This window comes from Aulostomus chinensis, chromosome 8 (genome assembly GCF_037954235.1).
Source record: "Aulostomus chinensis isolate RoL2024-O1b breed Wild chromosome 8, RoL_Achi_v1.0, whole genome shotgun sequence".
Taxonomy (NCBI): Eukaryota; Metazoa; Chordata; class Actinopteri; order Syngnathiformes; family Aulostomidae; genus Aulostomus; species Aulostomus chinensis.
The window spans coordinates 8,864,992-8,877,547 of record NC_141327.1 but is presented as its reverse complement, the minus strand read 5'-3'; the positions used below and the strand labels follow the sequence as shown (position 1 = coordinate 8,877,547).

At 42.9% G+C, this 12,556-nt stretch overlaps 1 protein-coding gene across 3 annotated transcripts; it reads left to right on the top strand.

Moving 5' to 3' along the window:
• Positions 1 to 10,397: 10,397 nt before the first annotated feature.
• LOC147257004 (transcription factor JunB-like) lies at positions 10,398 to 12,053 on the top strand. 3 transcript variants are annotated; one of them, XM_086210732.1, is made up of 2 exons: positions 10,398 to 10,547; positions 10,808 to 12,053. In XM_086210732.1, exon 2 carries the CDS (start codon positions 10,846 to 10,848, stop codon positions 11,737 to 11,739), a length of 894 nt encoding a protein of 297 aa, XP_086066858.1. In that variant the 5' UTR covers positions 10,398 to 10,547; positions 10,808 to 10,845; the 3' UTR covers positions 11,740 to 12,053. The 3 variants fall into 3 exon arrangements, with proteins under 3 accessions (XP_086066858.1, XP_086066857.1, XP_086066859.1); XM_086210733.1 differs by having other exon boundaries at positions 10,423 to 10,565; XM_086210731.1 differs by having other exon boundaries at positions 10,413 to 12,053.
• Positions 12,054 to 12,556: the final 503 nt, after the last annotated feature.

Sequence of the window (12,556 nt, the reverse complement as noted above, 5' to 3'; positions counted from 1 at the left end):
TGGCCAGTGTTACTTGTAAGTCCCTGAATAAACTGGAGGTTGTTTTGTGAGGTGAGAGGGAAGGAGCGACATAGGTACAGATGAGGGCCAAATGAGCATCATCAGCTCTGAGCCATTTTTCAGTTATTTTTCCTTTTGTGACAAAAAAGGGGACCTGTTTTTTCTATAACCCACTTCAACTTTAAAATAGAATTCATTTCTATTTGACCTGAAACGATGAATAGAAAGTTTGGTTTCATTCTGTTAAGGGCTATGTGATACATATGTACATATGTGTTTGTTTGTGTGTGTGTGTGTGTGTGTGTGTATATATATATAAATATATATATATATATATATATATATATATATATATATATATATATATATATATATTTATTTATAATAAGGTTTATTTGTATTGCACCTTTCAAAAAACAAGTTTATAAAGTGTTACACAGACATAAAACACAGTTCATGTATACACTGCAGTAAATAAAAACAAAACAAACAAAAAAGACGAGACAATAAAAAAATAAAAACATGGGTAAAAGAGAATTCAGTTAAAAGCCAACCAATAAAACCAGGTTTTTAACAGAGTTTTAAAAGAGGACACTAAGGTAGCTTGTCTGATTTCTCGTGGAAGTGCATTCCACAACTGTGAAAACTGTGCAGCCTTTGCTGCAAATACCCTGTTCCCCTCTTTGATGAGCCTTGTTTTGGGGACAGTGGGAAAGTGCAAGGAGGGGTGAACAGGGTGAGAATGACTTAAAAAACACAAACAGTGACATTTTAAAATCAATGAAATGAGGCCAGAATAGGAGAAATGTGCTGATATTTGTGTCTTTGTGACTATCATATATATATATATATATATATATATATATATATATATATATATATATATATATATATATATATGCAGAAAAAAAATGTGGGAGCTATGGATACTTCGCAACCTGCAATCGAGGCTGACAAAGAAACAACTGTTCTGTCACAACCAGAGATTGAGATACAACAACAATGCTACGGCAAGGGGCACAATAAATACCAAAGCAGAGTTGTCAAGCACCCTCAAAAGATCGACTAGCAAATATGAATTCTACACTGAATACCTATGGCAACCATCACAGATGCCAAAAGTTGATGCACAGTATGGCAACAGTAATCCTGGAGATGCTAGGGTACAAGCTAGACATGTACATGGAACATAACAGAGGGATAGAGGCCATAATAATGGCAACACGGAGAGCAGTTAGCCAGCTAGCAGAGCTGCAGTGAGGAGCAGCCTCTGTAAATCAACAACCATGGCAGAGCACATGAGAGAGGGAGAGATTATACAATCCCACTCTGAGACAGTACCCCATCAAGATGGAAAAGCTTGTACATAGAAAGGAGAGCTGTAATGCACAACGAGAAATTTGAAAATTGAAACAGGGATTTTGAAACAGTGAAATGGTCCAATTTAATTCAAACTATTCTAGACATTCATGATTTTGTTAGGGCAAGACCTACTGGCTCTGTTGTTGTTGTTAATGAAAGAAATGTTTACTTTTTGGATTTTATATTTTAAAAACATGTAGCCAACATTGTTTATTGGCTCCACTATTGAATATTTCCAAAGTGGTATTGTTCATTTTCATGTTCTTCTCATTTGTGATAATTTGGCTGCTCAATGACAAAAATAAAAGTTAACAAGATCAAAATGGCATGACATTGTCTAGAAATAGACCTGAGATGTGGTTATTTTGTAATTTTTTTTAATAAAAATTACAGAAAACATTCTATCTATCCATCCAATTTTATATGGTTAAGATTAGGGAATTTGTACTTGGCACAGTTGTGCAGATAAATGGAATATTTGCTTTCCAATCTTTCCACAATTGCAAGTCAAAAAAATAATGTTTTCCCTCTACTACAACTGCTGCTGTTTTTCTTTGTCTTTATCTGTCACCTTGAATCACACCTGCTTAAAGACAGCAACAAAATTGCATGGATGAAGGGTTTGCGCTGTGCTTCAGTGAACTTCTGTTCACAGCTGTATATAATCATATGAATGTGAGCAAGAAATAGTTCAGAGCCTCAGACCCAATTAAGGGTCTCAAATAGGACAGTCAAGTGTAAGTAGTGGGTGAGTCAAGTGACACTAATACACGGATAACATTTGTCTGTCATTGAATAAGGCTCAAGGTAAAGTACAAACAGCAACTATAAAGCAGTTGGATAAAAAAATAAACTCTTGCCATTAACATAGTATAATCAGAAAAAATATGATATCTCAAACCAGTGACAGAAAATGGAAGATTGGATCATTCTGAAAACGGAACTGACCACTTATTGATACTTCTCTCTGTTTCAATGAAACAACTTTGGTGTCTCTGCCACCCATGCTGCCTGTTCTGACAACGAGGACCCCTGAACAGCACGTCAGACTGCGGTTTCACTAGCAGGGACTCAAAGTAACCACTGCACAAACAACCAATACTGACCTTCACCAAAACTCAGGCAGTCAGGGTTGGCCCTCGCCATTTTGGTGCCCCAGATACACAGACTCACATATTCACCAGGAGGAGGCAAGATTAAGCTGGACTTCATCGTAAGGTTTGGAGTAAGAGGTTCCATATTTGGATCATTCAAATGTTCTGTGGTCAAGGGTCTGCTATTTATGATAGCCATCACTTCATACAGAAAGGTTCTGAGTGAGGCACTATCGAGTCTCTGATCGAGTATGGCTGTTAGGACACTTCGGATCGTCCTAATTTGTCTCTCCCATACCCCTCCCATGTGACTTGATGACGGGGTATTCATTAGGAACTGACATCCCTATTTCTTCATCTCTTCCTGATCTAGGTCTTTCATTGCATTCAGGAACTTTCTTTTAGCACCTACAAAGTTCATTCCTTGATCACATCTCAATTGTCGTACATTGCCACGGATTGCTATGAATGCACGCAAAGAGTTGATGAAGGCATCTGTAGTGAGATCATCAAGCATTCCTTTATGTATCACTCTGGAGCACATACAAGTGAAAATAAGTCCATACTTTTTAAGTTCCTTTCTGGCTTCCTTTACATAGAAAGGGCCAAAGCAGTCTATGCCGCAGTAAGTAAATGGAGGAGGTGTAATTACCATCCTGTCCTCAAGTAAGTCTGACATCTTAGGATCCTGTGTGTTCCTTCTGTACCTTCTGCAGGTGGTACATTTGTAGATATGTGAGACAACTGTGCTGCTACCACCGGTGATCCAGATACCATTGGACCACAACTCATTGACAGTCATTCCCCTTCCTTGATGTTGCACCTTCTCGTGGAAATGTTTAATGAGTAAGGAGGACACATGGCTCTTATTAGGTAAGATGGCAGGGTGCTTGATGTGAGGGTGGAGACTGGATCTTGTTAGGCGTCCGCCAACCCTGAGTACACCTTTCTCATCTACAAAGGGACTTAGCTTGTGGAGCTTGTTTGTTTTGTCTTTTGGTCTTACTTCCTTGTCTTGTTTGACACTCTTGATTTCAATAGAGAAAGCTTCCCTCTGGGTGAGTTTGATGATGAAAAGCTCGGCCTCTTGTCTTTCCTCAACACTTGTGGCTTCACTTGTTTTAGGGGTGAGGCCCTTGATTTGTTTAACGTGGCGCTTGAGATAAGCTATAGCTTTGACTGCTCTGTTCCAATCTGAAAACTTTAACAGGCGGTCTAGTAGAGTTCTCTCCTCTTTGACTTTGGTGCACTTGGACCTTTCGCAGCTCTGGGTCGTTGTCGATAACCTCTCCCACCTTGATCTCTTCGATGGGTAACTCCTTTTCCCATAGAAAGGCTGGTCCAGTAAACCAGTTGGATGCAACGAGCTGGTCTGCCCCAAGTCCCCTCGATGCATGATCTGCCGGATTATCGTTGGACTTGATGTAACGCCACTGCTTGGGTTCTGTGGTAGACTTGATTCTTTGGATCCTGTTTGCCACGAACACGTGAAATCATCTGGTGTCGTTCTTTATGTATCCTAGGACGACCTTTGAGTCTGTCCAGAAATATTCTTGGAGATCCTGAGCATCATGCTCATTCTTGCTGTGACCACTGCTGCGGATAACTCCAGACGTGGTATCGTGGTTACTTTAGTAGGTGCAACACGCGCTTTGCCTATAACTAGCGAGCAACAGACTTTACCTTCAATGCTGACTACTCTGAGATAGCTACACTCCCATACCCTATGACACTAGCGTCTGAGAAGTGGTGAAGCTTATACCTGGTTGCGTCTGAAAAGTGTGCTGGGATGAAGCACCTTTTGATCTTTACTTGCGACAGGTTTTGTAGATCTTGTAACCACGCTTCCCACTGTGTTTTGAGCTCTTCTGGGAGTGGCTTGTCCCAACCAATGTTCTCCCAGCACATTTGTTGTAAGATCTGTTTCCCTAACAGGATGAAAGGGGCGACGAACCCTAAGGGGTCGTAGATGGAGGCCACAGTGGATAGAACTCCTCTTCTAGTCAGTGGGTGCTCCTTGACCTTAACGCTGAATTGAAAATCATCAGAGGAAACACACCACTGAACTCTGAGCGCTCTTTCCATGAGCGGCTCTCCAAAAGTCATATCCTGTTCTTTGACACTTTCTGCACATTCTTCATCTGGTATCAATTCCAGCACCTTCTTACTATTGCAGACAAACTTGTGCAGTCTGAGCTTGCCTGTGCTACATAGCTGTCTGGCCTCCTTGATGAGCTGAACTGCCTCGGTGTCAGACGTGACACTGACCAACCCATCATCCACATAAAAAATTTTCTGAATGAATTTCACTGCATCTTGGCTAAATTCCTCTTGACCTTCAGTGGCTAGATGTTTTAGACCAAAATTGGCATAGCCAGGCGAGGAAGCAATGTCAAACAAATGAACTCGCATACAAAAGACTGATGGTGGTGACTCTAGATCCCCGTTCTCCCACCATAAAAACCTCAGGTAATCTTGGTCTTTGGGTCTTACATGGAATTGATGGAACATTCGTTCCACATCGCACATGATAGCAACTTGGCCCTTGCGGAATCTACAAAGGACTCCCACCAGGGTGTTTGTAAGTTCTGGCCCAGTGAGAAGGTGGTCGTTCAACGCTGTGTTCTGGAACCTCGCTGAGCAATCAAAGACCACGTGTATTTTGCCAGGTTTTTGAGGGTGATAGACCCCGTGGTGGGGAATATACCACACTGGCTTATTTTCCAGTTCTTCTACTGGGACCTTCTCTGCATCACCACGAGTGATTATGTCTTGCATAAAATTCATGTAGTCTGAGTGGTACTTCTGGTCTCTCTTGAGCCTCTTCTCTAGACCCTTCAGACGCTGCACAGCACAGGACTTGTTGTTGGGAATATTTGGTCTGTCTAGTTTAAAAGATAAGGGCATTTCATAATGACCATTTAGTTTGTGTTTGATTCCTTCTTTTAGCTTGGTAAGGAAGTGGAGATCCTCTTGGGAGATGGATATCTCCTCTCTGACTCTTTCACTGAAGTCAGACTCCAATACCTTCAAGATATCACCTGGAGTAACAACCTCTTTGATCCAAGTGTTACAAAGGGAACCTCACCTTTGAGGTGGACTGCCGGGTTGAGCTCAGGTGTGACTTGTTGTACAATGATGCGGTGACTCACCCCTATGGCATCATCTCCACACTCGCCGGGGTCACCGTAGCTCACAATGCTCCACCCAAGGTCGGTCTTCTGCGCAAATGGCTGATTCCTTTCTCCACACACTACCTCTCTAGGTATGAGTGCTTGCTGGCAATTGTAGCTGATCAGTGGACCAATCTCACAATCCAGTGGCGGAGCAACACTCTCTGTAAGATGCTCCAAGTGAGACCATGCCTTGGCAGTCTCAGGGGTAGGAATGTGCTTCTTATTTTCAGGGATGAACTCACACGTGTATGTGGTTGGAACTGTGATCTTGTCTGCAGAGAATATCCCTCTCACTTGCAAGTCTCTGAGTCTTTTACAGTGTACAATAGTCTTCTTTGATGACATCATAGATAACTTCAACTTGACTTGTTCTGTATTGGCATCTAGATGATCTGCTACTTCTTCTAAGATGAAGGAAGAATCGCTTTGCGAGTCTAAAAGAGCATAGACAAGCACTTCATTGCTAGAGTCAGTAGGCGTTGACACATAGACTAGCTGATGTCAGGGTGCTATTGCTATCTTGGAACCACTCTATGGCTGTGGGCCGTGGCTTTTGCGATGTCATCCTTCTGCTGTGTAGATTGTAAAAAAACGTGCATGTGAATGTGTTCTTTTCACTGGTGTTTGTCGTGATGACCTTAGCACCTGTTGAACGTCTCTTGTGTCCTTCTTCATTCTGAGTTTTGACCTTTCCCTTCTCAGGTACACTTTGATGTATTGCTTGGTATGATGTGATTGGATTACATGCTTGCTTCCATTGACGGAAATGTGACAAAGTAGTTGAAGCTTGGGAACTTGTCATGCTCCAGTTGATATTGAGTGGCCTTGTGATTCCATCTTGTGCACAGCCAGTCCGGAAGTTTAGCAGTGAGCTTCTGATTTTCGATTCCATCATTGAGTACATATCGACTGTCATTTCTTGCCATTGCCGAGTCGCAACTACGCAAGAAATCCACGAATTTCCTCAAGTCACCACTCTTCCTTAAGGTGATCTTGGGCCAGGAATGTAGTTTGTCTCGGAAAGCCATGGCAATTACAAAGCGTTTACCGTATCGTTCATCGAGCAGGTCCCATGCTACTTGATATGCATCATCAGAGTCGGCCATGAAGTACCCTTCTATGGCTTCTTTATCTCCGCCTCCAACATATTTCTGAAGGAAAAAGGGTTTCTCTGTGGTTTGAGTATTTTTCCTCTCAATCAGTGTCTGAAAGGATGACTTTCAGTGTCTAAATTTGAGTGGATCCCCAGTGAAGACTGTAGGCTCTGGGATGGGAAGCCTGTAAGCTGATATGGCCTCAGCCAAAACCTTCACAAGCCCTCCTGTGTCTTCTTGTGGAGCGTTACTTGGCACTATCTCTGGAGCTACATATGGAGGTTGAGTGTAATGGTACACACGGGTCTCATTCTTGACTACTTCCTCCACTTTAGGTGATTTGGAGCATTGAAGTTTGAATCCTTGGTCTGGATTGAACTCTGCTTCATCATAGACTCGAAGTCATGCTTTCGCTGCCTTTAGTTGTTTCAGCTCCTCTAAACGCTCTTGTTCTCTTTTTAAGTCCTCTACAGACTTCTGTCTTACCGCATTCTCCTCTTGCTGTTTCCTTAAGAGAGCAGCTTCTTCTATCTTACTTTCTGCATCTTGTTGACGACGTTCCGCTTCTTCCCTTTCAGCTCACAGACGGCCATTTAATGTGTCTGTTTCTTGGGCTGCGACGATCAGCCTATTCTCAGTTTCAAGCGTTAGTAGTCTCTCTTGGTGTTGGTCTTGTGCGGACATTATTTGTAATACAGCTTGTGTGGCTGCATACTCAGCAGCGGCTTTCCTTCTTTTGGCTTCTGATTGAGTTGTGTGAACACTATCACACCTAGTGACTGACTTTAAACTACTGGAAACTGTAGTTGCAAATACAGAAGGTGTATCAGGCCAAATTAAGTCTTCTTCATTTCCTTCTATTAGAGATTAAGTATTTTCTACTCCTTTGTGGGTGATGGATATGCAGTTGTACATCTTGCAGCACATTTCCTGTGGTGGGCCATCCAGCTTTCTGTAATCGTCACAAGCTACATTCAGTACAGAAAGCACCCTTTGAATACTGCTGATGTGCTCTTGAAGAGTATTGGTAGGATCCTGATTGATCACTGATTTTTTAGCCATCTTAGTTAAAGCTTTCCAGCGGTCAGAACTGCTTTCAAAGCAACGTAGAAGCCCCTTTAATTTGTCCATATGGAGTTCTTTTCCTTTATCTGTAAGCGTGCGTTCTCTTTCGCTTCTACATGGTGGATCTTTAGGCTGCTCAGTGACATGCCTTGTCTGATCTACATGTTCTTCTGGGTTGTCCAGCAACACAGATTTTTCTTCTGGGTCAAGTGTCTGCCCAGTCTCTTTTCCTTGTGACATTTGAACTTCTACAGTCACTATGAATTTGACTAGTAAGTAGTGTGGTGCTATTACTCCCACATAAATAGCCTACTTGGCTTCACTTCTTATTTAGGTCTTCAAAATATCTTAAATCAAAATAAAGCATCACTCATGCTTATTCTCACTGTAGGATAGCTTATTATCGACAATAACCTTCATATAACTTGAATAACCTACTTGACTAAAAAAAAGAGGTGCATTTGCCCTTTAAACCACCAGATACATAAAACTGAAATGTTGTTACATTTATCTTATTCCCCAAAATAAATGTAGACTCTCATCTTCCCTTTTTTTTCCTCAATCAATATTACCATAAATGGATAATAAAAAACACATCAACAATTCTCCTTATTTCTTATGGAAAATGAAAATGCACGCTACATACAATTCCTTGCTCTCTTGTGTCAACTTTCAGAACACAAACTAAGTGTCTGTCGTATGGACACTAATGAACGAAAAACGGGCGAACTGATGTGTCCAGGATTATCTGAATCCCAGTCTTGATCAGTCGCATGTCCTCCTTCATTGAGTACGTGCGAGCAGAGGGACGACCACTTCTTCATCCCACACAGTCGAGTTTGACTTTCACTCCCTCTGGTGACATCGACCACACCATGAGTCTTTATACAGCTGACGTTTATTAATTTGTCACCGTCAAACTATAAAACACACAATCAGTGGACAAATACTTAGTGGACAAATCATACACAAAGACAAACAAAAGAAAAGCACAATAACTCTATATAACAAATGAGTACATACGCTACCAGCCGAAACACACCTTGATGGATGCCCACAAACACCGAGGGGAATGAGGTCCAAGTCTTCAGAGCAGCTTTTCTGCAATTCTGGCAATGTCCACACGCAAAACAAATAAATACAGGTCCCCGCAGAACACCTACATACGTCCCCGAGCAACAAGTTAATGTATAATTAGGACTGCCCACATAAAATAGAAATACATTAAAAAACTCTGCACAACAATCATCAACCAAACCACTCGGACCAACTAGGCTTGATAAATAATAAAATTATGACAAAATTAAATGACAAATAATATTTGGCAGTTAAATCACTAATAGTAAAACATTTCTGCCACACAGCATACTTTTCCTTGAGCCTAACTGCTGCCAATTTGCAACTCAGTAATCCAGTGTAGACCTAATTTATTGATATATTTCAATATCAATCTAGTTTACAACAATGTGCTACGATGCCAAGTAGCACTCACATCTCTGGTGCAAGCCACTGAGTGCAGACATCTGTTATTGTGGATAAGTCGGCGTTAGCCATTATCTCTGATATTTGTCAGTGAAATTTCAGCACACGAAGGAGCAGTTATCCAGATAGCTATTGGCTTGCCATTCAGTCTCATATCCTTCAATCTGTAATGTTATCCCCATCAACCAAGTTCACACACACACACACACACACACACACACACACACACACACACACACACAGCTGTGAAAATGCATGACAAAAAGTCAAATAATTTAAGCTCATTACCTGGGGTTCTTTCAATTTTGTGTGTTATTTCTTTCACTTTATGTATTTTTTTCCTATTTAATTGAAATATGAAAGGATTTCCATAAATTACACATGATGCAAGAAGTATGGTCCTTTATTGGGATATTATGAGAGAGCGAAAGAGAGGGAGAGAGAGAGAGAGAGAGAGAGAGAGAATAGTCATCCTCCTTCAGTGGTCTTCACTTCTTAACCTTAACAGTATCCATCTGATACCAGATGCATGTCTTTCTTCACCAGACACTCACTATGCTTCATGCAATTTTGACGACTTTCACGCCCAGGAGTTACGCACCCAAACCACCAACCCATTCTTCTCCCAGGTTCGCCTCCTCCGCCTCCCTGAGCTGGAAGCGCGCCAGGAGAGGTTTGGCTTCCCGCTTATGTTAGAAAGGAACTAGTGCGCCAGGATACCCAAATATGGCCTGACCATATCAGTTAGGATCGCATGACTCAGTGCCAGCCAATATCCTTACTGATGGGACTGCTGCTTAAGATAAAGGGCAAATGTACTTTGGAGAGGAGAGGGGAAATTTCCTGGCTGGAATAAAGCCGCTATGTACTGCTTTGCTCTAACTTATGAGACTCGTTTGGAATTGATAACCTTGAGTGTACGTGAGCCTGTGCACTCAAGGTGTTTTACATGTTTACATGTCTTGAGTTTCCCTCACGCCGAAAAGGCCTTGTTGTGTTGACAGTCTCTGTTCCTGGCAACAACGTCACCGAGTGAATCTGACATCTCGGAGGCGGGGAACATGACCAAGCAGCCAATCAGCGCGCTGGATAAGTAGTCATTACAAATCGGTGTGCTGGCAGATCCGGACGCTATAAAAACGGCGATGCCAGTCAACCGCTTGTTCTGAAGAGGAAAGAGGAAAGTAGATCAGGTACAGAGCGACTCATCTATACAACAGTGGAATGAAAACATCCGAATTAGTCACGGGACTCCACTTTGATTCCATCTAAAGGTACACCTCGACGACTTGGTATAGTACAGTCCCACTATTTTGGAAGTTCTGCTCTGTTTTTGGTAGCTTTGATCTTCATTAGAATAATACAGCGGGACTTTGTGCCGGAGATTGAAACAGTTTGGACACTGAAGAGTTGGTGTCCACGCAGCACCTTGCAGCGCTCTTTTGTAGTTATTTGACTGTCTGATTTGAAATGTCCACAATAATGGAACAGCCTTTTTATGACGACTCGTTTCTCTCTGCTTATGGCCATCCAGGCGCAGCACTGCCAGACTACAAGCTGCTTAAGCAGAATATGAACTTGGACTTCCCCGATTCATATCGGAATTCTAACTTCAAGTCACCGCACCTGCGCGCCGACGGTGACTTCTATTCAGTGGGGACGGCGGACGTGGGCTCCCTGAAACTCGCCTCTCCTGAACTAGAGCGGCTGATCATCCAGAACAGCAACGGGGTCATCACTACAACGCCAACACCGACCCAGTACATCTACAACCGCGGGATCACGGAAGAGCAGGAGGGGTTCGCTGAAGGTTTTGTCAAAGCGCTGGACGATTTGCATAAAATGAACCAGATTGCACCTCCAAACGTGTCCATCGGCACGGGTGGTGTTGCCTGTGCAGCCCCAGCCTCCGTTTTCGGTGCAGCCATGCAACCGGAACCGCTCGAGTACACAACCTTGAGCAGCTGCAGCACGAACCCCAGCCTGTCCTCAGCGGTCAGCTACCCGTCCACCACCATCAGCTACCTTCCCCACCACCAGTACCACCAGCATCCCCAGGCTGTTGCGCATGGCTCTCACCATTTCCAGCACTCCCTGACCGGGGCAGGGATCCACGCGCAGCGCTTTGGTGGGTTGAAAGAAGAGCCCCAGATTGTCCCGGACATGCAGAGCAGCGACAACAGTTCTCCGCCAATGTCCCCCATCGATTTGGAGAACCAAGAGCGGATCAAAGCGGAGCGCAAGCGGCTAAGGAACCGGCTCGCAGCCTCGAAGTGTCGGAGGCGCAAGCTGGAGCGCATTGCTCGGCTGGAGGACAAAGTGAAGGTTTTGAAAACAGACAACGCCGGATTGTCCAACACGGCGTCCCTCCTGCGGGAGCAGGTGGCCCAGCTCAAACAGAAAGTTATGACACATGTGAGCAGTGGCTGCCAGCTTATGATGGTGCCCAAAGTCAAGTCTTACTGAGAGGACGATGCACTTTAAACACTGAAAAGAACTGCACTGACAGTACAACTGTACGTGGGAAACAGACCACAGCGGTTTCTGTGGCTGAAAGAAAAGTAGCCTTTATCGAAATCACTCGATATTAAAACACTTAGGGCATTTTATTTACGTGTCTAAAAAGCCTCGTCTTGACTTTGCCTGTTTACATTTTATTTTACCTGGTATTTGTGATTCCTGATGTAACTTATTTGTGGTTGTCAGGCTGAGCCTGGCTTTTTGTACGTGTACAGTATATATTTAAGTAAATTAAATGATTAAATGCATTTTTTCATTGAGGTTGTTTTACAGTGTCGCTTCTTAAGAATCATTTGAACGTTTCTCATGATCAAAATCTATTTTCAAAGATCCATCTGGTCAGCAGCGGCTGCTTGACGTCGAGACCTCACAGCGTAGGATTGTTTCCCTATTGACGTACATAAGTCAGTCCATTTATGGTTAATTTTGCTCAGAAACGTCATAGCACAAATAGGTTTCCGGGAACTCCCTCCTACGTTACCAGTCAGATAGGCTGCGCTCTCCCCTCTCACCACAATGAGTATGTGAATGTCGTTTAAGGGAGTTTCCCCCATTCTGCTTTAAATTTCCCAAAACATGCTGCAAGAACACAAGCTGGGAAACGGTTGCAAGACGTTCCGGACAAAGAAGCAGAATTGCGTATCTTACTTTTCAGCAGGTTAAAATTTACAAGAATTAATGAGAGAAAAAAATCTTTGGGATATGTCATATTGTTGTGGGCTGGGTTGTATCAGTGTTATGTCCGCTAAATAACAATTGTTGA